Below are 27,192 nucleotides of genomic sequence, written 5' to 3' on the forward strand. Positions count from 1 at the left end.
AATATTTAGAGAATGATTCTGTCCCTAAAAGCAGCTGCTGCATGTGCCCAGTTAGTTCTTATAACTTGAGTTGTGATCCCTTAGATGAAGGAGGTTTTCTAACATTGGCCTGGTGTGTATTAATAGTAAATTCTCTCTTGGATTCTTGTTTTCCATTGTCAGTTAACAGGACTGTTCCAGTTTACTGTCAGACTGGCATCTGAGACAGAAGCTCGCTTCACCTCAGTTGAGAGGATCAACCACTACATCAAGGTCAGGCTACTACAGGCCTTTTGCTACAATCTGACTTTTCATGGAGCAGTTTTACCCTTTTACAGCCTTGAGTAAATGTCCCAGGAGGATGCTTGTTTTCTCTGCCTTATCTTGTCCCACAGGAGAGGCAGCGGTCTCTCCAGCACGTGTAGAGTGGAGAAGAGAATATCTTAAGATTTTCTAAATATATTTGTAAGTTGTGCCTGATTGAGAACCTATGTTCATCAGCTAATTTCCAAAGCATTTCTTTTATTTATTTATTTATTTATTTATTTATTTATTTATTTTGGCTGCACAGTGTCTTAGTTGCGGTGTACAGGCTTCTTAGTTGTGGCATGCAGACTTCTTAGTTGCGGTGTGCATGTGGGATCTAGTTCCCTGGCCAGGGATCAAACCCCAGGCCCCCTGCATTGGGAGCATGGAGTCTTACCCACTGGACCACCAGGGCAGCCCCCAAAGTATTACTAATCTCATTAATTCAGTTAAGCTGACTAATGTAACATTTTCCTTACGCTACTTAAAACCATGTATTATTTCAAGTCTTAGTCTAGTTTACTTGTTCTTAACCAGGGAAGGCCACCAGAATCCCATATGGAGTTTGAGGCAAAGACTAACACGGGCCTCATCTCTGAAGATTCTGATGCAATAGATCTGGGAAAGGACCCAGACGTCTGACGTTTTAAAAGCTCCGTAGCTAATTCTAAACTGCATTCACAGTTCAGAAACCAGTTAATGAGTCGGTACTGAGATGATCTAGCTCTTCCCACCTTTCCCCAGTAACCCTTGCAGTCCTGCCATGGGGCAGTGTCTTGCTGGTGTCGTAGTTGGAACTCGAAAGCAGTTTTCTGTAGAGAGAAGCAGAGTCCCGAGTAGTTAGGATTCTCACATTTAATCTATTTCTCAGGTGTTACCTATTTTGTGAACTGCCCAGAGACTTTATTAGCATTTATATCGTTATTTACAGATAATGAATACATTCCAAGTTCCAACTAGAACGTTGACTTACAAACATAGTTTTAAAAAACTAGCCTTTCACTGAGAACGAGTATATTATGTAAACTGCATTTTCTAGTAGAAACATGCCCTGCTGATTTATTCTGTCAATGAACCTCTTCAGTCGTAGGATATTTCTTAAACTTATAAATGATTGTTATCAGAAAGAATTGCGGATGGCTATCTGATAAATTTGCTAAAAGCTATTCTTCATGTTTATACATGAGTCTCTTGGCCCAGTGCTCTGGTCTGTGGACAATTTGTGGGTGTACACGTGAGTGTGTAGTGTTTGATTTAATATCGCTGTTGGTGTGAGTCTCTTGCTGGAAAGGTCAGGATGATGGTCAGCCGTGGTACAGAGTATACTCTGCACAAACCAGTCATATTCCTGAGGAATGGATCCCCACTGCCAGTCCCCAACCTGGATGCCTGTCCCAACATGGAGTTTTAGACTTCAGTCTCCACCCCCATCTGCCAGAGCACTGCAGTCTTTGGCCATTACTTCCCTATGAGGCTATAAGCTCCATGACTAGTCACCAGAGAGTTTTAAAGCATCGTGAAGTGACTGTTGATGACAAAAATTATCCAATGATTGTATTAAACACAGCATTTTAAAGCTAGAATGGATTTCCAAAATCATCTAATCTATTCCCCACAATTTGCAGATGAGAAACTAAGATGAAGAGTGAAGAAGTGATATGTCTGAGTCACGCAGCTATTAGCGGTGGGGTTTGTAGTAGAGTCTGTCTCTCCTGGACTGACTGAGAAGGCAGGATGCCAGGGTCTGATTAATGTTCAATAAATGTACTTTCCCTCCTGTGGGTTCAGCCCAGTGGTTTTCAAATGATGGAACCCTGTTTCAAGGGGAATATTTTCAAAAAATTCCAATAAAAACTGCTGTGCTTGAAGAGGGATGGAAGGCTTCATGCCTCACATTGGTCTCCAAGGAAGTGTTTTTTTGTTTTTTGGGTTTTTTGGCTGCATTGGGTCTTTGTTGCTGTGCGACTTTCTCTAGTTGAGGCGAGTGGGGGCTACTCTTTGTTGCCGTGCGCGGGCTTCTCATTGCGGTGGCTTCTCTTATTGCGGAGCACGGGCTCTAGGCAGGCGGGCTTCAGTAGTTGTGGTGCACGGGCTCAGTAGTTGGGGCTCACGGGCTTTAGAGTGCAGGCTCAGTAGTTGTGGCTCACGGGCTTAGTTGCTCCACGGTATGTGGGATCTTCCCGGACCAGGGCTTGAACCCGTGTCCCCTGCATTAGCAGGTGGATTCTTAACCACTGCGCCACCAGGGAAGTCCCTCCAAGGAGGTTTTGTGGAAGAATTCCTTATGACAGAAGGCAGTTTGAAAGCCACTGCCCTTCCCGAGCTGCTGCTTAGTAGCTGTTGTAAACTGCTAAGTGTAGAGACCACTGTACTTTGTCTCTGTCTAGTTTACTGGTGATGAGCATTCACTGCCAGGGGACTCTTTCACAGCAAGGGAACAGAGCGGCAGCTTTCTCTATGTGGTTGCTTTGGGTGTCCTGGTTTTACTTCTCTGTGACAAGGCCTTGCAACTCCCCCAGAATCTATAGTCAGTCTGAACCAGCCACTTCTGTCTCCCCAGACTCTTTCCTTGGAAGCACCTGCCAGAATTAAGAACAAGTCTCCCTCCCCTGACTGGCCGCAGGAAGGAGAGGTCACCTTTGAGAATGCAGAGATGAGGTACCAAGAAAATCTCCCCCTGGTCTTGAAGAAAGTGTCCTTCACCATCAGACCTAAGGAGAAGATTGGCATTGTGGGACGGACAGGATCGGGTAAGGATGTCCTCTCTGGAGAAACATTTGAACCTACCAGAATCAAGTCTGGGGCCCATGATTTCCTGTTTATTGAATACCAGTCTCATCCCTTCATATCAGATTGCTGTTAGATGAGTAGTTAGTGTCTCGGTCTCTGAAACCACTTTTCTAGGCTTATTTTCAACCCTGCTTTCATAACATTTAATGCTTTTTCTAATCATAAAAGTATACATTCTCAGTGCAGAACACTTGGAACATACAGCAAAGTACAAAAGGGGAAAGGCGCCCATAACTCCATTACCCAGAGATAATTACTGCTGACATTTTGGTGGATATCTTGTTAGGCTTTTTCTATCAACAAATGTGTTTACAAAAATGAGGTCCTTTTATACACACTGTTTCATGGCCTGCTTTTAAAATTACCAAATATTTTCCATGTCAATTAATATTCTATGACATGATTTCTATGCAGCATTATATAAAATTCTATTTTATGGATGTACCATCATTTATATTAACCCTGCTCCAATTGAAGGGCATTGAGGTTGTTGTCAATTTTTCACTATTATGAATAGCACTGCAGTGAACATCCTTATTTCTGTGAAGTCAAAATATACAAAAATCTAAGGTCTTTGTGATGTGTTGCCTGTATAGCCTCATATTTATCAGAAGCCAACATCGTTCTAAGTAAGGAACCTATGTTCCTTTGAAGACAGAAATTATTTTCTTGATCTGACATCAGTTGCAAATAGAGACTAGGCCTTCATTTTAGGCATTTAATTTCACTCTTATTCTTAGAAATGTGTTACTATATGCCCCTTAGATTTCTAGAGTCAAGACTTGAATAATGTGTTTCTTTCCCTCTTTCCTTCCTGAATAACATTTCAAGATTGAGTCTTGTCTTCTTTCACTAACCTGTTTACCCTTGTGTAAGAGGTCTCTCTGAGTCACTTCTCATTAGCTTTCTGAGTTCCATGCTTCCTTGGCATCAAAACTCTTTTAGCTTTTTTTTTTCTTGCCATTAAAAAAAAAGTCTTTTGTAGCCAATTTACTTTAAAGAAACTGCTAAGCAGAAAAGAAAAAGCTGCTTCCTCTTTGAAGGAATTATTTCATGTCAAAACAAGATACTGCCTCTAGGCTTGTGCATTGGAAAGAGAATGCCCAGCCAAGGAGGGTGAATGTCCCCACGGCTCTTACTTTGCTTTCTCCCTCAAATTCCCTCTGCTACATTGGCCCCCAGGGGTGCACTGCTCCCCTGAAAGCTCTGACTGACCTCCCTTTAACTGATTTCCCTTTAACACAGGTAAGACAGACCGAAATTTTCACCAAGACTTTATTAAACCATGAGTAGTGACAGATGAGACATAAACAAAAATAAAATAATTATAAATAGCCCAACTTACAAAGTCTAAACTGTAATCCTAATAAGCTTCTTCTGAGACTATGTCATAGGCCCTGGCTCTCCGCCGTGGTTGTAACCACTGTGAGGACCTCATTGCCTTTTTTACCAACACGTTCCATCAGTACAAAGGTAGTCTAGTCTCAGATCTTTTGTTAAAGTGGAACAACTTAACCTATTTATTTGAGCGCCATTCCTTCCTCAGCTTAAATCTTGAACCACTGCCACGGCACTAGGGAGGGCCTCCACCTCCTCCCTTCTACCTGGGAGGGGCCACTAACCAGATCCTCCAGGCCTGAAAAAGCCAGTTCCAGGAAGAGAGGCCTCATCAAGAACTGTCCTGCTACATGGACTCAGGTTTCCCAACTCATTTCTGGTAGATGGACCTGAGGACTCCTGCCTTAGGGAGATGGACGTTCTGGGTTCCCACAGGTTGTTTGACGGGGGTCAAATCTCAACAGCAGGACTGTGCCTGCAAACATTGGGGTGAGGCAGGTATTCGTGCCCTCACTGACCTCTGAATAGACAGTCACAAGGCTGCCATGAGAGGTCTTTCAGAACATGGAGCCAGAGGAGGGGAGGAGGATCAGGAACTAGGAAAACTGCTCTAACAGATAAAAACCTGTGGTTCTACATCTAAACTATGGGTCTGACTTGAAGAATGGTAGATAGACAGGACTATGTCAAACCTTTTTTTTTTTGTGGGATAGAACACTGAGCTTTTAAAATATTTATATCTTTTTGACAAAGTAGTTTCAGTTCTGAGAATCCATTTCAAGGAAATTGTCTGAGATAGGAGCAGTTTGAGCACTGACCAGGTTGCCATAGCATTAGTATAGTAAGTTTTAAATAAACTACATGTGCAACGTTAGAGGACTGATTAAATAAGTAAGAGTACAGCGACATGATGGAATTTGTTGCAGCCACTAAAACTTTGTCTTGAAAAGGTAATAATATGATTGAGTGCTTGCTAGGTAATGTTAAGTGGAAAAAGCAGTTACAATATTATTTCTCTGGTATGATCTCAACTCTGAGGAAAAAACTAAAAGTAAATGTGTCCAAAAAAAAAAAAAAACAGTAGTGAGATTATGGGAGATTGATGTTAAATCTGCTTGAATTACTTGTATCATTTTTTAAATGAAGAGTCAATTAAGGTACTTCTCCGGTGGTGCAGTGGTTAAGAATCCGCCTGCCAATGCAGGGGGACATGGGTTCGCTCCCTGGTCCAGGATGATCCCACATGCTGTGGAGCAACTAGGTCCGCACGCCACAACTACTGAGCCCACGTGCCACAACTACTGAAGCCCACGTGCCGCAACTACTGAAGCCCATGTGCCCTAAAACCTGCGTGCCACAACTACTGAAGCCCACCTGCTCTAGGGCCCATGTGCTGCAACTACTGAGCCCGCGTGCTGCAACTACTGAAGCCCGTGCACCTAGAGCCCGTGCTCCACAACAAGAGAAGCCACCGCAATGAGAAGCCCGCGCACCGCAACAAAGAGTAGCCCCTGCTCGCCGCAACTAGAGAAAGCCTGCACGTAGGAACGAAGACCCAATGTAGCCAAAAAAAAGAGTCAATTAAGCAAAGCTGTTCTGCTTATCACTGTGATACTGAACTCGCTATTTTATCCCCCAAACCTGCTTTTCTACCACATTTTCCTATTGTGGTAGAGAATCTATAGCCACTCATTTTCTCAAGCCCAAACCACCTTCCCTTGTGTGTTTAGCCAGGAGCTTCTTCCATTTCCCAGCTGCCACAGTGATGCAAGGCCTTGTCTTGTTTCTCTCTCAGCTAAGGGGACAGAAGAGAGAGAAAACAGCTTGTCCTCTGACTTGCCACTAGCTCCTTGCTGTCTGTTCTCACTTTGCCTGAAAAGCATTAACCCTGTGTACCTGTTCCTAAGGTGAAAAGGAGACTTTTCTCCATTTTACTCTCATGAGAGTATAATGGTCCCTCCCACTCCTTCTCAGGCTGGGGCTGTGTGATGTAAATGTATATGCTTGGTAGCTCAGGAAAGTTAATTGTTTTTGGGGGATTTTTTTTGGCTGCACCATGCGGCATGTGGGATATTAGTTCCCCAACCAGGGACCAAACCCGCGCCCCCTGCAGTGGAAGCGTGGATTCTTAACCACTGGACCGCCAGGGAAGTCCCAGGAAAGTTCATTGGTTTTGGTTTTGGTTTTTGTTTCTGGCTATCATTTTATACATTATCTGAGTTAATCAGTTGAAATAATGATTGAACAGAAATAGAAAAATAGATGAGGTTGCCCTGAGAATAAACCAGTTTTGTCTTCACAGAATTTGCTAATTGAACGACTTTTCTGTCCATCTTCTGACTCATCAGGGAAGTCCTCTCTGGGCATGGCCCTCTTCCGTCTGGTGGAGTTATCTGGAGGCTGCATCAAGATCGATGGAGTGAGAATCAGTGATATCGGCCTTGCTGACCTCCGGAGCAAACTCTCCATCATTCCCCAAGAGCCGGTGCTCTTCAGCGGCACTGTCAGGTGAGGAGCTCAGCACCCACATGTTTCGTGCCACATTTCAGGCCAGGTGGGCATGTTAGAGCCCCCATCGGGGACTGAGATCTAGTGGCCTCTGATCTAGTGCTTTCCCGTGACACCATGTGCTCCCCGTTGCAGAAGGGGCAGCTCCAAGTGTGCGAGCCACCTCATTAGCTGAGTGGGGCCCAGAGGCCCTGCAACGTGGCGGTAAGAAGTCAGAGACATCTGGCCTCTGTGTCTTAGACAAGGTAACCACACTTAAGCTTGTTTTCTCCTCCATGAAACGGGGATACTACTAAGCCCTATTGTTGTGAAGATTGAATAAATTTGTGCAAATTTTATACAAGCACAGAGGCTGGCAAAGGACGAGCATCCTATATATGGTAGCAGCCATCATCGTCCGCCCCATGCTGTACTCTCTTCTAGGTACACTCCAAGTCACAGTTCTCATGATGGTCTTCAGGCATTATTACTACTCATGTTTTTTTCATCTTCCAGTATCTTTCCCCCGCCTTTTGTTCTTACTGTAGAATGATGCCTGTCTCTGAAATCTGCCAGATTGCCAAAGATAAAATAACTAAGAAGGATATATGTTTAACCCTGTTATCTTTTCCTAGGCTTTATTCTGCCTTTAGCCTGAAGCTTCTGCCTCCTAAAAACAATGTGTTTCCATAATTTGAGTCCATTTCTATTTAAGTTGACTCCTTCTAAATAAAAACAGCTTTAACTATACAGTTGACCTAGATAGGACTTCTTTTTTTAAATCACTCTAAAAGTGATATTGCCATTCCCTCTTTAATTTTTAGCAGTTTCCAAAAAAAAAAAAAAAAAAGGTACCAACTTAATTTCAAGTAACCACAGGCAATGTTCAGACTTGTCTTTAAAACTAGGCCTCCACACACACACCCCCACCCCGCTTTCTTCAGAAGTGACATTTGAACCCACTGATTCAAGGAGGTTCAGTGGATAAACTGACTTCTCACCTGCATTCATGTGGGGTCAACGCTCTTGGGTGTGTTTACTTTGGCATTTCTCTAAAACTAATGAATTTGGACAGCATAGACTGGATCTGTTGATGAGGATGTCATTCCCTTTGGGTACTGAGATAACAAGGTTAAACAAGCAACATTAAAGAGAATTATAATTTATTAAAGACTCAGGTCTAAAATTAAGAAATTGAAAGGTGTTGCCAAATCTGCTCTCCCTTCCCATAAATCTCTCTATTTTTAGATGTCACAGGAATGCCTTTGAGAATAAAATTAACCTTATAATTTTGGCTCAGGAAAAAGAACCATATTTTTCTTAATTTTTTAAATCATCATTTAGAAGAGAACTAGGATATATGACAAACCCACAGCCAACATCATTCTCAGTGGTGAAAAACTGAAACCGTTTCCTCTAAGATCAGGAACAAGACAAGGTTGCCCACTCTCACCACTGTTATTCAGCATAGTTTTGGAAGTTTTAGCCACAGCGATCAGAAAAGAAAAAAATAAAGGAATCCAAACTGGAAAAGAAGAAGAAAAACTGTCACTGTTTGCAGATGACATGATACTATACATAGAGAATTGTAAAGATGCTACCAGAAAACTACTAGAGCTAATCAATGAATTTGGTAAAGTAGCAGGATACAAAATTAATGCACAGAAATCTCTTCCATTCCTATACACGAATGATAGAAAATCTGAAATAGAAATTAAGGAAACACTCCCATTTACCATTGCAACAAAAAGAATTAAATACCTAGGAATAAACCTACCTAAGGAGACAAAAGACCTGAATGCAGAAAAATACAAGACACTAATGAAGGAAATTAAAGATGATACAAACAGATGGAGAGATATACCATGTTCTTGGATTGAAAGAATCAACATTGTGAAAATGACTCTACTACCCAAATCAATCTACAGATTCAGTGCAATCCCTATCAAGCTACCAATTGCATTTTTCACAGAACTAGAACAAAAAATTTCACACTTTGTATGGAAACACAAAAGACCCCAAATAGCCAAAGCAATCTTGAGAAAGAAAAACGGAGCTGGAGGAATCAGGATCCCTGACTTCAGACTATACTACAAAGCTACAGTAATCAAGACAGTATGGTAGTGACACAAAAACAAATATAGATCAATGGAACAGGATAGAAAGCCCAGAGATAAACCCATACACCTATGGTCACCTTATCTTTGGTAAAGGAGGCAAGAATATACAATGGAGGAAAGACAGCCTGTTCAATAAGTGGTGCTGGGAAAACTGGACAGCTACATGTAAAAGAATGAAATTAGAACACTTCCTAACACCGTACACAAAAATAAGCTCAAAATGGATTAAAGACCTAAATGTAAGGCCAGACACTATAAAACTCTTAGAAGAAAACATAGGAAGAACACTCTTTGACATAAATCACAGCAAGATCCTTTTTGACCTACCTCCTAGAGAAATGGAAATAAAAACAAAAATAAACAAATGGGACCTAATGAAACTTAAAAGCTTTTGCACAACAAAGGAAACCATAAACAAGATGAAAAGACAGCCCTCAGAATGGGAGAAAATATTTGTAAACGAAGCAACTGACAAAGGATTAATCTCCAAAATATACAAGCAGCTTATGCAGCTTAATATCAAAAAAACAAGCAACCCAACCCAAAAATGGGCAGAAGACCTAAACAGACATTTCTCCAAAGAAGATATACAGATTGCCAACAAATTCATGAAAGGATGCTCATCGCTAATCATTAGAGAAATGCAAATCAAAACTACAATGAGGTATCACCTCACACTGGTCAGAATGGCCACCATCAAAAAATCTACAAACAATAAATGCTGGAGAGGGTGTTGAGAAAAGGGAACCCTCTTGCACTGTTGGTGGGAATGTAAATTGATACGGCCACTAGGGAGAGCAGTATGGAGGTTCCTTTAAAAACTAAAAATAGAATTACCATATGACCCAGCAATCCCACTTCTGGGCATATACCCTGAGAAAACCATAATTCAAAAAGAGACATGTACCACAGTGTTCATTGCAGCTCTATTTACAATAGCCAGGACATGGAAGCAACCTAAGTGTCCACTGACAGATGAATGGATAAAAAAGATGTAGCACATATATACAGTGGAATATTACTCAGCCATAAAAAGAAACAAAATTGAGTTATTTGTAGTGAGGTAGATGGACCTAGTCTGTCATACAGAGTGAAGTAAGTCAGAAAGAGAAAAACAAATACTGTATGCTAACACATATATATGGAATCTAAAAAAAAAAAAGGTTCTGATGAACCAACAGGCAGGACAGGAATAAAGACACAGATGTAGATAATGGACTTGAGGGCACGGGGACGGGGAAGGGTAAGCTGGGACAAAGTGAGAGAGTAGCACTGACATATATACAGTACCAAATGTAAAATAGATAGCTAGTGGGAAGCAGCTACATAGCACAGGGAGATCAGCTCGGTGCTTTGTGACCACCTAGAAGGGTGGCATAAGGAGGGTGGGAGGGAGACGCAAGAAGGAGGGGATATGGGGATATGTGTATACGTATAGCTGATTCACTTTGTTATACAGCAGAAACTAACACAACACTGTAAAGCAATTATACTCCAATAAAGATGTAAAAAAAATAATAATAAATTTTAAAAAAGGAAGAGAACTAGGAAATAAAGCATGTTAAACATTAGACTTCCCTTGAATATGCTGCCACCAAGAAGTATTAGTGTTCATTTCAAATTTTTACAGCACTTCATTTGGGTCTGTGACTCGGGCTTCTGGAGTTAATGGTTAAGAATTGACCTGCTGGCTGCTGTTTGTAGAACACTGTGGAAGCACAGCCTTCATGGGAGATGGGGCCATTTGTTATCAGCTCCAGAGATATGTTGCCACTTGATGGACAAGCTCAATGGCTGGTGTGCTGTTGACTGAGTTTTTAGTAATTGAGCTCGGAGCGCTGTTTGGTTAGTTGGCTGTGCAAACCTAGGAAATCATATGTTTCACTTTCTGCCTGCTGTAATTTTGACTTTTTAAGTCGTTAGTAGACTGAGGAAAAATTAAATCCCAGACCTTCTATCTTCCCTTTATGCCCTCAGGTTTCTCATAGGTTTAAAAGAATATCCAGCTTTTGGTGTTCTTTTGCTTTTGTTAGAAAATTAAAAGGCCTATATGAGTTTCCCAAGGGAAAGGCAGGGTAGATCAGCTGCTTCCTCAGCTACCTCCTGGAGACTCTGAATTTGGAAACTGTATCTCCACTGCCTTTAACCAGCATTGGGGGTGCGTACCTCTCCTGGAGATACCAACATGCAGTTAAAACATATCAGGAGCTCTTAGAGGGAAATCAAGGTAAAACCAAAATCAAACAAACAGAACTCGGAGAATTTTGCAAGTTAAACATTTCTGAATTGTTCTGCATACAAATATAAATAAATCATAGAGCAGATCATTTAGGGGCACACTCCTCCCTAGATTAGCCAGAATCTCAGTCCATTCCAGTAGCTCATCCAGCCCTCCCTCATCCAACTGTCTGGGTTTGAATTGTAGGGCCTGTGTTTCTGTGGCCAGTGCCTTTCCTCTGCCTTTTGCCCTAATGGTTGGCTCCAGGAAGAGAGTTCCCTTCTCATCCAGCCCTAAACACTTTTGTTGACCTTCCCTCTTTCGTGGTCCTGGCAGTCCTTTTCTTTCCCCAGAGGACCTGTGCTTCCTGGTCTCAGGAAGCCTATCTCTTTGCCTCTGCCCTAACCAGCTCCTGCTCAAATGCTTTCCATCCTTGTGGACTGTCTGCAGCCTGCCTTGGCTGGTGGTTAATCTGCCCCTTAGACTAGTTGTCCTCAGCTGTCACTCTAGGGTGTCTCTGAGTCTCAGTCTCCTTGTGGGGGGTGAGCACTACTCATCACCTGGAGCATCTCTGCCTGTCCTCCCTTCGTTAGCAAGAGGCAGTGTTCTCAGTTCCTCCTATTCAGCTGCTCTCTCTCCTTTTCCAACTGACCATTAATTTTTTTTTTTTTTCTGCTTTTGAGGAATATTTCAAGCTCTCAACTCAAAATCACAACAAAAACAACTGAGCCCACAAATGACCCACTGTGCTTTGGTTCATTCTGGGCCCAGACACCTTCAAGCAGAAGCACGTAGCGCTCTAGAGGGAATGGAAGTTGCTCCAGATTTGAAGCAGAATCTTAGAATCTCAGGGTCTTTCATTTGTCTTTGAATTATTCTGTTGTTTACGGGACCCCCTTTTACTTTTTCTGATGTCTTAGTCCCTGTGGAACTGGGGAATCCCCCAAAGCTTCTAATCTCAATGTCAGAGAGTAATGCTAAGTCTAGGATCACGATATGAAGAACACTAGATGTTATCTAACTTTTGTTGAAGTCCTTCTGGCTGGGGGTATATGGGAAATCTCTGTACCTTCTCAATTTTGCTGTGAACCTAAAACTGCTCTAAAAAAATTGTCTTTAAAAAAAAAAGAAAGAAAAAGGTCCTTTGGTGCCAGATACTGCTGCTCTAAAGAACAACAACAATAATAGTAGCAGCTAAGCATATTGAGGACTTATTATGCGGTGAGTTGTCCTAAGCATTTAAGTTTTATTAATTCATCAAACACTCAAAGCTCAAATGAGGTAGGTCCTATTATTATGCCTATTTTATAGATGAAGAAGTTAAAACTCAGAGTGGTTAAATAATTTGCCCAAAGATAAGAACCTGGGCTGTCTGGCTGAGAGCCTGGGCTCTCCCTCACTCCGCTCACTGTATTGTCTGAAGTTATCACCACAGCCCCCTTAATCACTACCTTGAGAGGTAATCTCTTTCTCCAAAAACTAGGGTTGCGCCTGCTTCCGCAGGGGTCTTGACCATTAGTTACCTTTCTTTTTCCGACATCTTCAAAATCTCATCTGTTTTCAGATTTGCACAGCCTCTGTCCCCCTTCTTGAAAAAAATTTTCACACAACCTCTGCTGTTCTCTTTAGTCTTTTTCATGTACTCTACTCTTAACTAAAAGCCAAGCCTTGTTTCTGAATAACTATTTTGAGTTTTCCTTTAACTTCCTGAGAGACGAAGGTCTGAGGGTCCCGTAGTCTCCTGTCCTGAGGCTGAGGCTGCAGGGAGGCACCCACCTCTGACAGAGGACGAAGTGGTTCAGCATGGTGTCTTCTGTGTGCCCGGAGGGGATTGCTGTATCCTCAAACACCCCGGGGGATACGCTTGACCTTAATCAGTAGTAGTCAATAAGTAAACTTAGAATATTGCTAAAAATAACATATAAAGAACCAAAGATGAAAATGCACTTTGAGCAACATAGGACTCCAGGAGTTCTGACTGTTAAAAGTAAGTACCTTCATGCTCAGATGCTTTTCTTTCTCTCCATCTACCCAGCTGAGTACTTAATGCAGTGGATGTATAACTTTGCTTTCATTTGTATCTGTGGGTCAGACCAGGACCATCTGGCCCCTCTAATGAGGGTATATATTTCTTTTTCATTCCTGATTGAGTTCCCTGTTGAGATCAGTCTGGTCTGCCTTAATGTGTATATTTACCACCTGCTGGTGTACGTAAATATTCCTTACCTATCTGGAACCCATTGCTTAGTCTTGGGAGTCTCCTTCAGCTAGTGTGATGGGCCTGGGCGGGGTTGAGTGTCAAGCCTGTCTATGTGTCTGCGGAGTCTGATGGGGCAGCTGCTCAGTGAGCAGTACACTCTTGTGTACTTACTTTGTCTGGTAAGAGGTATCTGATGAATTACTAGATGTATTTGTATTCTCGGCATGCTGCCACAAAGTACCACAAACTGGGTGGCCCAAAACCACAGAAATTTATTCTCTCACAGCTCTGGAGGCTAGAAGTATGAAATCAAGTTGTCAGCAGGGCTATGCTCCCTCTGAGACCGGTAGGATCCTTCCTTGCCTCTACTACATTCTAGTGGTTTGCCAACAGTCTTTGGTGTCCTTGGCTTGTAGATTCATCATCCCAGTCTCTGCCTCTGTTGTCACATGGGCCCTCTCATTCTGTGTCTCTGTCTTTATGTGGCTCTCTTATAAGGACATCAGTCCTACTAGATTAAGGGTCCACCCTACCTCATTACTCCAGGATGACCTCATCTTAACTAATACCATCTACACTGACCCTATTTCCACATAAGGTAACATTCTTAGGTACTGAGGGTTAGACTTCAACATATCTTTTTAGGAGATACTCTTCAACCCACGACACTAGGCATCACTGCGCAGTATTAAAGAACACTTCCTAGACTAAGTCTAGGAGAACTCTACACATTCCTTTCCTGGAAACCAATATTATGGACCCTTCAATCTTGAACATATGTTTGTTTAGGTCTTTAATTCTGTTCAAAGGACTCAACTCAGCAGACATGGCAGGAATCTGAACAAGCGGTAGAATCTAAAACCTAGAATTACACATTCCTTCCAGGAAGAGGTAGAGAAAGGGAAGATTCAAGAGGTAGGAGATGGGCTAAACCGGAAATCCAGAAAGTGAGGTATCAAACCATAGGTGGCAATTTATCAAGTTATTGGTGCTGGGAATTCCAGCCTTAGGTAATATGGATTTTCCTCTGGCAAATAGGCCACAGCAGTGGCGACTGGGCGGTGTTCAGAGACCCCAAAAGGCAGGTGTTTATAATCAAGGAGCTCACAGATAAAACCAGAGCAAGGTGGGGCCCCGAAACTTGGAAGCCTGAGCAGGCTGTCAAGATAGGAACCTGGGCACATGGAGACACAACAGGAACTGACCTAGCAGAACTGTCTGACAGGGGGAGATTCTAGCTCAGTAGGGTCCCGTGACGCTAAGTGGGAATCACAGTCAGAGCAGGATGCAGATCCAGAGCAGCCCGGCACTAAACCACATGTGCACCGACTTCAGGTCCTACTGCCCAAGGTCAGAGTTGATTCCCTGTAATGGGCAGAGGCCATTCTCCAGAGTGCAGTCCTGTGGGGCAGCTGTATAGAGACCAAGGCAGAGGGCGAGGAACAAGAGACCAGGCAAAGCAGGACGTGACCCCTGTATGGAACCAGTTGTGATTTCCCACTGGGCAGGTGCCCCTTCTGTCTAGGTTTGATGAGGACTTCCGAAGACTCTTGTAAAGAGATCTGAGGAACTTGTTTTTATTTTTCATTTGTTTATTTATTTTAAATTTTAAATTTATTTATTTATTTATTTATTTTTCGCTGTGTTGGGTCTTCGTTTCTGTGCGAGGGCTTTCTCCAGTTGCAGCAAGCGGGGGCCACTCTTCATCGTGGTGCGCGGGCCTCACTATCGTGGCCTCTCATTGGGGAGCACAGGCTCCAGGCGCACAGGCTCAGTAGTTGTGGCTCACGGGCCCAGTTGCTCCGCGGCGTGTGGGATCCTCTCAGACCAGGGCTTGAACCCGTGTCCCCTGCATCGGCAGGCAGACTCTCAACCACTGCGCCACCAGGGAAGCCCCGAGGAACTTGTTTTTTAAAAAAAAAAAAAAAGAAAGAAAGAAAAAACAGAGCTCTGAGCATTATGGTTCAAAAGTGAGACACCTGTTGTGACCCCTAAGGTCAGGAAATCTGCTGTAAAATATGAGAAAGTCCATATTAGGCACAAAAGGAGAGAGAATATTTTATTGTGAAAACTTGCATTGCCATCTAGATAAATGTCACTCAGAGGCTTGTGCTAATCTTGTTGTTGTTGTTTTGGGTGAGGGGGGGTGGATTGTGCTAATCTTGCCCCATGGGAATTCTCACCAGTCTGTGTTGAACCAAACAAAAATGTGATTAACCTTTTATTCCTCAGACTTGGGATGCAGAACACAGGTTTCACCCTGATCTGTTGGTTTATCAGTGTACAAGGTAGCTGGAGAGAGAGCAGATCTCAGCAACCCTGAGGCAAGCTCAGGCAGACTCCAGAGTGTTAGAGGGACAAGCAAGATCAGGTGCTTTCAGCATCTTTTTTTGTTTGTTTTTGCGGAACGCTGGTCTCTCACTGTTGTGGACTCTCCCATTGCGGAGCACAGGCTCCGGACCCACAGGCTAGGCGGCCATGGCTCACGGGCCCAGCCGCTCCATGGTATGTGGGATCTTCCCGGACCGGGGCACGAACCCACCTCCCCTGCATCGGCAGGCGGACTCAACCACTGCACCACCAGGGATGCCCCCGGGAGTGTTTCCTTAATTTCACTTTCAGATTTTTCATCATTAGTGTATAGGAATGCCAGAGATTTCTGTGCATTAATTTTGTATCCTGCTACTTTACCAAATTCATTGATTAGCTCTAGTAGTTTTCTGGTAGCATCTTTAGGATTCTCTATGTATAGTATCATGTCATCTGCAAATAATGACAGCTTTACTTCTTCTTTTCCGATTTGGATTCCTTTTATTTCCTTTTCTTCTCTGATTGCTGTGGCTAAAACTTCCAAAACTATGTTGAATAAGAGTGGTGAGAGTGGGCAACCTTGTCTTGTTCCTGATCTTAGTGGAAATGGTTTCAGTTTTTCACCATTGAGGACGATGTTGGCTGTGGGTTTGTCATATATGGCCTTTATTATGTTGAGGAAAGTTCCCTCTATGCCTACTTTCTGCAGGGTTTTTATCATAAATTAGTGTTGAATTTTGTCGAAAGCTTTTTCTGCATCTATTGAGATGATCATATGGTTTTTCTCCTTCAATTTGTTAATATGATGTATCACGTTGATTGATTTGCGTATATTGAAGAATCCTTGCATTCCTTGAATAAACCTCACTTGATCATGATGTATGATCCTTTTAATGTTCTGTTGGATTCTGTTTGCTAGTATTTTGTTGAGGATTTTTGCATCTATGTTCATCAGTGATATTGGCCTGTAGTTTTCTTTCTTTGTGACATCCTTGTCTGGTTTTGGTATCAAGGTGATGGTGGCCTCGTAGAATGAGTTTGGGAGTGTTCCTCCCTCTGCTATATTTTGGAAGAGTTTCAGAAGGATAAGTGTTAGCTCTTCTCTAAATGTTTGATAGAATTCACCTGTGAAGCCGTCTGGTCCTGGGCTTTTGTTTGTTGGAAGATTTTTAATCACAGTTTCAATTTCAGTGCTTGTGATTGGTCTGTTCATATTTTCTATTTCTTCCTGATTCAGTCTTGGCAGGTTGTGCATATCTAAGAATTTGTCCATTTCTTCCAGTTTGTCCATTTTATTGGCATAGAGTTGCTTGTAGTAATCTCTCATGATCTTTTTTATTTCTGCAGTGTCAGTTGTTACTTCTCCTTTTTCATTTCTAATTCTATTGATTTGAGTCTTCTCCCTTTTTTTCTTGATGAGTCTGGCTAATGGTTTATCAATTTTGTTTATCTTCTCAAAGAACCAGCTTTTAGTTTTATTGATCTTTGCCATCGTTTCCTTCATTTCTTTTTCATTTATTTCTGATCTGATCTTTATGATTTCTTTCCTTCTGCTAACTTTGGGGGTTTTTTGTTCTTCTTTCTCTAATTGCTTTAGGTGCAAGGTTAGGTTGTTTATTCGAGATGGTTCCTGTTTCTTAAGGTAGGATTGTATTGCTATGAACCTCCCTCTTAGAACTGCTTTTGCTGCATCCCATAGGTTTTGGGTCATCGTGTCTCCATTGTCATTTGTTTCTAGGTATTTTTTGATTTCCTCTTTGATTTCTTCAGTGATCACTTCGTTATTAAGTAATGTATTGTTTAGCCTCCATGTGTTTGTATTTTTTACAGATATTTTCCTGTAATTGATATCTACTCTCATAGCGTTGTGGTCGGAAAAGACACTTGATACAATTTCAATTTTCTTAAATTTACCAAGGCTTGATTTGTGACCCAAAATATCTCTATCCTGGAGAATGTTCCATGAGCACTTGAGAAGAATGTGTATTCTGTTGTTTTTGGATGGAATGTCCTATAAATATCAATTAAGTCCATCTTGTTTCATGTATCATTTAAAGCTTGTGTTTCCTTATTTATTTTCATTTTGGATGATCTGTCCATTGGTGACAGTAGGGTGTTAAAGTCCCCTACTATGAATGTGTTACTGTCGATTTCCCCTTTTATGGCTGTTAGTATTTGCCTTATGTACTGAGGTGCTCCTATGTTGGGTGCATAAATATTTACAATTGTTATATCTTCTTCTTGGATCGATCCCTTGATCATTATGTAGTGTCCTTCTTTGTCTCTTCTAATAGTTTTTATTTTAAAGTCTATTTTGTCTGATATGAGAATTGCTACTCCAGCTTTCTTTTGATTTCCATTTGCATGGAATATCTTTTTCTATCCCCTCACTCTCAGTCTGTATGTGTCCCTAGGTCTGAAGTGGGTCTCTTGTAGACAGCATATATATGGGTCTTGTTTTTGTATCCATTCAGCCAGTCTGTATCTTTTGGTGGGAGCATTTAATCCATTTACATTTAAGGTAATTATCGATATGTATGTTCCTATTCCCATTTTCTTAATTGTTTTAGGTTTGTTATTGTAGGTCTTTTCCTTCTCTTGTGTTTCTTGCCTAGAGAAGTTCCTTTAGCATTTGTTGTAAAGCTGGTTTGGTGGTGCTGAACTCTCTCAGCTTTTGCTTGTGTGTAAAGGTTTTAATTTCTCCATCAAATCTGAATGAGATCCTTGCTGGGTAGAGTAATCTTGGTTGTAGGTTTTTCTCCTTCATCACTTTAAATATGTCCTGCCACTCCCTTCTGGCTTGCAGAGTTTCTGCTGAAAGATCAGCTGTTAACCTTATGGGGATTCCCTTGTGTGTTATTTTTCCCTTGCTGCTTTTAATACGTTTTCTTTGTATTTATTTATTTTTTTATTTTTATTTTATTTTATTTTTTTTGCCGTACGCGGGCCTCTCACTGTTGTGGCCTCTCCCGTTGCGGAGCACAGACTCCGGACGTGCAGGCTCAGTGGCCATGGCTCACAGACCCAGCTGCTCCGTGGCATGTGGGATCTTCCCAGACCAGGGCACGAACCCGTGTCCCCTGCATCGGCAGGCGGACTCTCAACCACTGCACCACCAGGGAAGCCCTGTATTTAATTTTTGATAGTTTGATTAATATGTGTCTTGGCATGTTTCTCCTTGGATTTATCCTGTATGGGACTCTCTGTGCTTCCTGGAATTGATTATTAACTATTTTCTTTCCCATATTAGGGAAGCTTTCAACTATAATCTCTTCAAATATTTTCTCAGTCACTTTCTTTTTCTCTTCTTCTTCTGGGACCCCTATAATTCGAATGTTTGGTGCATTTAATGTTGTCCCACAGGTCTCTGAGACTGTCCTCAGTTCTTTTCATTCTTTTTTCTTTATTCTGCTCTGCAGTAGTTATTTCCACTATTTTATCTTCCAGGTCACTTATCCGTTCTTCTGCCTCAGTTACTCTGCTATTGATCCCTTCTAGAGTATTTTTAATTTCATTTATTGTGTTGTTCATCATTGCCTGTTTCCTCTTTAGTTCTTCTAGGTCCTTGTTAAATGTTTCTTGCATTTTCTCTATTCTATTTCCAAGATTTTGGATCATCTTTACTATCATTATTCTGAATTCTTTTTCAGATAGACTGCCTATTTCCTCTTCATTTGTTAGGTCTGGTGGGTTTTTACCTTGCTCCTTCATCTGCTGTGTGTTTTTCTGCCTTCTCATTTTGCTTATCTTACTGTGTTTGGGGTCTCCTTTTTGCAGGCTGCAGGTTCATAGTTCCCGTTGTTTTTGGTGTCTGCCCCCAGTGGCTAAGGTTGGTTCAGTGGGTTGTGTAGGCTTCCTGGTGGAGGGGACTAGTGCCTGTGTTCTGGTGGGTGAGGCTGGATCTTGTCTTTCTGGTGGGCAGGTCCATGTCTGGTGGTGTGTTTTGGGGTGTCTGTGGCCTTATTATGATTTTAGGCAGCCTCTCTGCTAATGGGTGGGGTTGTGTTCCTGTCTTGCTAGTTGTTTGGCATAGGGTGTCCAGCACGGTAGCTTGCTGGTCGTTGAGTGAAGCTGGGTGTTGGTGTTGAGATGGAGATCTCTGGGAGATTTTCGCCATTTGATATTACATGGAGCTGGGAGGTCTCTTGTGGACCAGTGTCCTGAAGTTGGCTCTCCCACCTCAGAGGCACAGCACTGACTCCTGGCTGCAGCACCAAGAGCCCTTCATCCACACAGCTCAGAATAAAAGGGAGAAAAAGTAGAAAGAAAAAAAGAAAGAGGATAAAATAAAGTAAGATAAAATAAAGTTATTAAAATAAAACATAATTATTAAGAAAAAAAAATTTTTTTAATATAAAACAAACAAAAAAAAACGGACGGACAGAACCCTAGGACAAATGGTGAAAGCAAAGCTATACAGACAAAATCTCACACAGAAGCATACACATACACACTCACAAAAAGAGGAAAAGGGGAAAAAATAATAAATCTTGCTCTCAAAGTCCATCTCCTCAATTTGGGATGATTCGTTGTCTATTCAGTTATTCCACAGATGCAGGGTACATCAAGTTGATTGTGGAGATTTAATCCGCTGCTCCTGAGGCTGTTGGGAGAGATTTCCCTTTCTCTTCTTTGTTTGCACAGCTCCTGGGGTTCAGCTTTGGATTTGGCCCCGCCTCTGCGTGTAGGTCTCCGGAGGGCATCTGTTCTTCGCTCAGACAGGACGGGGTTAAAGGAGCAGCTGCTTCGGGGGCTCTGGCTTACTCGGGCCGGGGGGAGGGAGGAGTGCGGATGCGGGGTGAGCCTGCGGCGGCAGAGGCCAGCGTGATGTTGCACCAGCCTGAGGCGCACCGTGCATTCTCCCGGGGAAGTTGTCCATGGATCCCGGGACCCTGGCAGTTGCGGGCTGCACAGGCTCCCGGAAGGGGAGGCGTGGAGAGTGACCTGTGCTCGCACACAGGCTTCTTGGTGGCGGCGGCAGCAGCCTTGGCGTCCCACGCCCGTCTCTGGGGTCCGCGCTGTTATCCGCGGCTCGCGCCCGTCTCTGGAGCTCCTTTAAGCAGCGCTCTGAATCCCCTCTCCTCGCGCACCAGGAAACAAAAAGGGAAGAAAAGTCTCTTGCCTCTTCGGCAGGTCCAGACTTTTTTCCGGACTCCCTCCCGGCTAGCTGTGGCGCACTAGCCCCCTTCAAGCTGTGTTCACGCCGCCAACCCCAGTCCTCTCCCTGGGATCCGACCTCTGAAGCCCGAACCTCAGCTCCCAGCCCCCAGCCCCCGCCCGCCCCAGTGGGTGAGCAGACAAGCCTCTCGGGCTGGTGAGTGCTGGTCGGTACCGATCCTCTCTGCAGGAATCTCTCCGCTTTGCCCTCCGCACCCCTGTTGCTGCGCTCTCCTCCGCGGCTCCGAAGCTTCCCCCCTCCGCCGCCTGCAGTCTGCCCGCGCAGGGCCTTCCTAGTGTGTGGAAACCTTTCCTCCTTCACGGCTCCCTCCCACTGGTGCAGGTCCCGTCCCTATTCTTTTGTCTCTGTTTATTCTTTTCTCTTTTGCCTTACCCAGGGACGTGGGGAGTTTCTTGCCATTTGGGAGGTCTGAGGTCTTCTGCCAGCGTTCAGTAGGTGTTCTGTAGGAGTTGTTCCACGTGTAGATGAATTTCTGATGTATCTGTGGGGAGGAAGGTGATCTCCATGTCTTACTCTTCCGCCATCTTCCCCCTCTCTCCCCAGTGTTTGTTTCTGAGGGTCTGATAAGAGGTCATTAAACATACATTAGTTTTTGTTTTGTCTTTGTATATCTATATCTCCTAATTTTTCTATAACTAGTATCATTTACATAATAAAAATAATAAAGTTTTGTAAAGAAGAAAGGGAGGCTCATTCCTGCGACAAGCAGGCAGCAGCGCTCCCATCTCAGCCTCCCCCTGTGGCTGGATGGGGTTTGAGCCCCAATGTCTAAACCTTTACCACAGTCAGCCTTTGCAGCATGGTCACGTACATGTTGTATCCCTGAGAATTCCTGTTATGTTTCTCACTAGGTCAAATTTGGATCCCTTCAACCAGTACACTGAAGACCAGATCTGGGATGCCCTAGAAAGGACACACATGAAAGAATGTGTAAGTAAAGAACTGACGGAGAGCTTTGCTGGCATTTCAGGGCTGGAAACACAGTGATACTGTGGTCACTCCCCAGCCTGCTTTGGCTGCTGCTGTCCAGCCAGCCTTTCCCTCCACGTCCAGGATGTCTGTGGAGGAGCACTTTAGAGCAGGGCTTCCCAGGCATTTCAGAAAGGGCATAAAGGTTGTTGTCTCCCGACCCTCACCTCCCCCCTTAGCCCCCTCCCATGGTCATATTGCCCTTTTTACTATCCATTAATTGAGAAGATATTAATGACAACCACTCACAATCAGTAATGCTTTAAAATCAAGTTCTATTCTTATTAATTGTAACAGTACAACATCTTTTTGAAGCATCTATATATGTGTAAGAGATATATCACTTATGGAGAAAGTGTTTGTATGGATTCACAGACCTCTTAGGGTAACTCAGCAGGCCCCATCCAGGGGCCACAATCTACAGATACCCCTGGCCTGAAGTAGGGTCTCTTGTGTTCCTGCACACAAGCCCAGGATCTCTTCCACTAACTCAACTAGATCCACTCTGCCTTCATCACCTTTATATTGGGCTTCCTCAAACAAGTTCACTTGAAGAATAGGTTCTATAGTTTATGGAAAGAAAGGTTTGACAGCCATGGGCCTACCGCTTTGGACTTTAGAAAGAGTAATTTCGTCTACCCCATTTCTCATTGTGTGACCATATTTTCAGAACCAAAAATGACAGGCTTTGGGGACGAAAATATTGGAATTTCTGGGATGTTTTGATGATATGAGACTAATAGAATAGTTTAGCTGAAATATGGAATGGCCTAGAAAATGTGGTCCTACTACGTGATCATCACACCTGTACCTTCTTTCTAGGTGAGCTAGGTTCTGGGCTAATAATTCTTTCATCTGTTTCAGAATAATTTATTTTTGCCACTGGATTTTTGACAAAATTTAATCTCTTTTTTTTTCCTATCTTTCAAATTTTACTTTTTTTTTTTTTTTTACCCTTCTAATCTCTACTTCCTTTCTCCCTAGATTGCTCAGCTACCTCTGAAACTTGAATCTGAAGTGATGGAGAATGGGGATAACTTCTCAGTGGGGGAACGGCAGCTCTTGTGCATAGCTAGAGCCTTGCTCCGTCACTGTAAGGTAAGGCACTTTGGTGGGTGGCAGGGAAGGGGGATCAGCAGAGAAGCGCAGGAAGATGGAAGAACAGCTTTTGCTTGTGGCATGAGGTCCAAAGGCATTCCTGGCTCCGAGCCCAGCGGCACTTCTTAAGAGTATGCCCAGAGAGGTTTCTAAATTAACCTTGACACGATTTGGGTATATGGATTTTTTGTTTGCTTGTTTGTTTTTATTTTTAACTTCCCTGAGCCTTCAGTTTCCAAGGGCAACTTGTTCCTAGCCACTGAGTAGTTGTAGTACTGGAAACCATGGATTTAAAAAAATTTTTAACTGCAAGACATATCCAGGTCATCAAATCCAGTCCCCTCATTTTAAAACTGGAAAAGGGAGATCCAGAAAGATTACTGTACGTGTTTAGAATTACAGAGCCAGTGGGGCGAGTCTTTTGTTAGATCAGTATTTCACATATATCCTTTCATTCATGGAAATCAAGGCAAACATAGGGGTTTGAAGTTATATCAGTTCTAAGCAAAACAGTATTTTTACATATGTGTGTACCTATTTAGAAAAAACAATATACGGTGTAAAATTCAAATCATAAAATACATTTTAATGAAACCTAGATTAACCAGAATGCTTAAGGAATTGGTCAGATCCCTCTTTTTCTTCTCTTCCCCGGCAGATTTTGATTCTAGATGAAGCCACAGCTGCCATGGACACGGAGACAGACTTGCTGATCCAAGAGACCATCCGAGAAGCATTTGCTGACTGCACCATGCTGACGATTGCCCATCGCCTACATACAGTCCTGGGCTCTGATAGGATTATGGTGCTGGCCCAGGGGCAGGTACTGAGCCCCCAAGGGACCTTGGCTTGGCACGTGGCCTTGTCTGGGAGGAAAACTGGCCCCTGGCAGAATTGGGCAGATGGCCCTCTTAGAGTAGTTCTGAGCATTCAGATAAGCAGCCATAATGACTGTAGTCTGGTTCCTTTTGGGTGGGATGCAGCCCTCCCAGTCAAGAGATGGAGCTGGGAGCATTCTTACAGGGTTCTCATTGTGCTTTACTACCTGTTCTTTTGTTGCTTGTAAACAGTGACATTTTGACTTAGGTCAGAGAGCACGTGTACTTAGTAATTCACTCACATGCACAAGAATTTCCCAAAGCTACTGAGACCAGCCACTATATGTTTGCTTTTTTGTTTGTTTTTTTGTTTTTTAATTAATTTATTTATTTATTTTTGGCTGCGTTGCATCTTTGTTGCTGTGTGTGGGCTTTCTCTAATTGCGTTGAGTGGGGGCTACTCTTCGCTGTGGTGTGCAGGCTTCTCATTGCGGTGGCTTCTCTTGTTGTGGAGCACGGGCTCTAGGCGCACAGGCTTCAGTAGTTATGGCACGTGGGCTTCAGTAGTTGTGGCATGCAGGCTCAGTAGTTGTGGCTCGCGGGCTCTAGAGCACAGGCTCAGCAGTTGTGGCGCATGGGCTTCGTTGCTCTGCGGCATATGGGATCTTCCCGGACCAGGGCTCAAACCCGTGTCCCCTGCATTGGCAGGCGGATTCTTAACCCCTGCACCACCAGGGAAGTCCCTATATGTCTGCTTTTTACAGTCATGTAGTGGTGCCAAACTTCTTGCTGGTCCCAGCTTTCCAACAGTCTGGCCCCCAGCCTTCTTTGTTTCCTGCTATTTCCTTGCAGTGCTGTTGGCTATAAACAATCTTGAATCCCCTAATCTTTTTCACCTCTGTGTCTTACTCATATAGTTCCATCTACCTAAAATGCCCTTTCCTCTTGTTCCCTCTCCCATATAGATCTGCTTATAATCTGCCTATCCCTCAATAGAGCCAGTGTCTACCTTTCCCCTTATGGTGCAGGATGTCGGCTCTAGCACCCAACATCATACCCTCACACAGCCAGTCCTAAGGAAGAACACTTTGTCCTTATGCCTGTCTCTTGGTCAGGACAACCTTTCCTAGAAGTACTCTAGGAGATGTCCCCTTCCTCTCCTTGGCCAAAGTTGTGTTCCATGCCTTTGCCCTGCAGCAGGGGAGGCTGGGAGAGTATGTGTCCTCTCTCATGGGAGGCAGGTTCTGCCACCATATCATTCATTTTCTACTGAAATATGATTTCCAGTGGCGCCTAGAAGTCCATCACAGGAATGGATAATTGTCTGAGTTGATTATACTGACTTTATACTCACTTCCCTTTTTTCCCCCTGCCAACTAGGCATCCTGAGCTGTTCCTTTTCTATCCATAGGTTCAGATCAGCTTGCACAACAAGATGACATTTGCCTGGTATGCCTTTGACTTGAGCTGCAATTTTTTCCCCCTGCAGCTTATAGGACCTTGTTGATTGATTCCTTCATACCCAAGGCTGAAAGAATTGAGATTTATGTGAAGGAGGTCTGGAGGTTTTTCTCTCTAACCTTTCTCTTAACTAAACCCTGGTTAGTTGAAAAGAAAAAAAAGAACCCATTTGGGCATGACAGGGCTAGTTGAATTGCCACCTTGATTCCATCCTCAGGGGGCTTTGGGCTTTGCCCCCGTTCCTGAGCAGTGGATCCTCTAAATCACCCCATGTGTCCCCGAGTCACATTCTGATACCGTCTCCTTCCTTTACAGGTGGTGGAGTTCGACACCCCATCGGTCCTTCTGTCCAATGACAGCTCCCGGTTCTATGCCATGTTTGCTGCTGCAGAGAACAAGATCGCCGTCAAGGGCTAACTCCTCCCGCCGCCGCCCAAGTCTCTTTTCTTTGGAGCATTGCCATTCCCTGCCTGGGGCGGGCCCCTCATCGTTTCCTCCTGCCGAAACCTTGCCTTTCCCGATTTTATCTTTAGCACAGCAATTCAGGATTGGCTTGTGTGTTTCACTTTTAGGGAGAGTCATATTTTGATTATTGTATTTATTCCATATTCATGTAAACAAAATTTAGTTTTTGTTCTTAATTGCACTCTAAAAGGTTCAGGGAACCGTTATTATATATGTATCAGAGGCCTATAATGAAGCTTTATACGTGTAGCTGTATCTATATATAATTCTGTACATAGCCTATATTTCCAGTGAAAATGTAAGCCGTTTATTTTATATTAAAATAAGCACTGTGCTAAGAACAGTGCAGATTCCTTTCTATCATTTTTGTACAGTTTGCTGCACTAGAATCTGGTTTCACTATTAGACTATAGGAAGGGTAGCATATGTTCTTCCCCAGCTGGTTGTTTCATGGTGCCGGGTTTTTTGGGTGTCCAAAAGGAAGGCGTGTGGTCATAGCGGGCCCTCCAGTGGTCCCCCTGTCGCCTCCCCAGCAGCCACTCCAGGGTGGGGTGGAGCGGGGGCCACTGGAGGCCACGCAGAGCACCGTGAATTCTCAGGGCTCCTGCTTTCTGTCCTGTTGTCACTTCACTGTTTCTGTCGGGAGAGCAGTGGGGCAAAGTCCCAGACCCCTCTTCGCTCCCTCCGTCGGAAATGAGAATCGCCGAGACGTTCCTCGGTGAGGGGGGAGTGTCCTTCCTGCTTTCCTCCTTTTCGCTGCTGTTTCTCAACAAGCATCGAGTCTGTTCCAGGTGTCCCACTGCCTCAGGTTCCTAACGCTGGCCACCGCACAGAGCTCTCCGGCTCCTCAACCCGTCGGTCCGAACCCTGGAGCCCACTGCTGCTTTTCCCAGTGGTACTTCTTCATTTGCCTTCATTTGCCCCACGAGCCCACAGTTCAGTGACAGGGTTCAGGATTTTGTGGGTCTGTTTCCCTTTCTCCCTGTGGTCGCTGCAGAGTCTCTTCCTCTCTCCAAAGTCTGCGACTTTAAGCAGCTCTTGCTCATCAGTGTCTCACACTGGTGTAGAAGTTTTTTTGTACTGTAAAGAGACCTACCTCAGGTTCTGAGTGCCGTGTGATTCGGTGTGTTCCCGCAAACCCCGTTTGTGCTCTGGGGCCAGTAGCTCAGGTGGGCGTGGTCGCTGCTGTCATCCGTCCAATGGTCAGCGTTGCATGTCGTGACCAACTAGACATTCTGTCGCCTTAGCATGTTTGCTGAACACCTTGTGGAGGCAAAAATCTGAAAAAGTGAATAAAATTATTTTGGATTTTCTAAAACTCTTGGTGTATAAAATAATTCTCTGGGAGGGGAACAAGCTGTCTTTGAATGGCTTCGGAGTCCCGGAGCCTCGGATCTGAATATCCAGCTGTGGAGTGACAGATGGGAGGGACCAGTAGCAGAGCTGGTGGGTTG

The 27,192-nt window shown here is 43.6% G+C and overlaps 1 protein-coding gene across 1 annotated transcript in view; it reads left to right on the plus strand.

Annotated features, from left to right (window-relative positions):
* ABCC5 (ATP binding cassette subfamily C member 5) overlaps positions 1–25,958 on the plus strand; it is a gene marked incomplete at both ends in the record, with an annotated part of 84,381 nt that extends 58,423 nt beyond the window's left edge. The window contains 7 exons of the mRNA XM_079704898.1: positions 163–252; positions 2,846–3,035; positions 6,762–6,921; positions 21,779–21,857; positions 22,881–22,994; positions 23,653–23,817; positions 25,589–25,958. Coding sequence (XP_079561024.1) covers positions 163–252; positions 2,846–3,035; positions 6,762–6,921; positions 21,779–21,857; positions 22,881–22,994; positions 23,653–23,817; positions 25,589–25,690 — 900 coding nt within the window. The remainder of the gene's footprint in view (positions 1–162; positions 253–2,845; positions 3,036–6,761; positions 6,922–21,778; positions 21,858–22,880; positions 22,995–23,652; positions 23,818–25,588) is intronic.
* Positions 25,959–27,192: the final 1,234 nt, after the last annotated feature.

Source organism: Hyperoodon ampullatus, assembly GCF_949752795.1.
Source record: "Hyperoodon ampullatus genome assembly, chromosome: 5".
In the NCBI taxonomy this organism is placed as follows: domain Eukaryota; kingdom Metazoa; phylum Chordata; class Mammalia; order Artiodactyla; family Ziphiidae; genus Hyperoodon; species Hyperoodon ampullatus.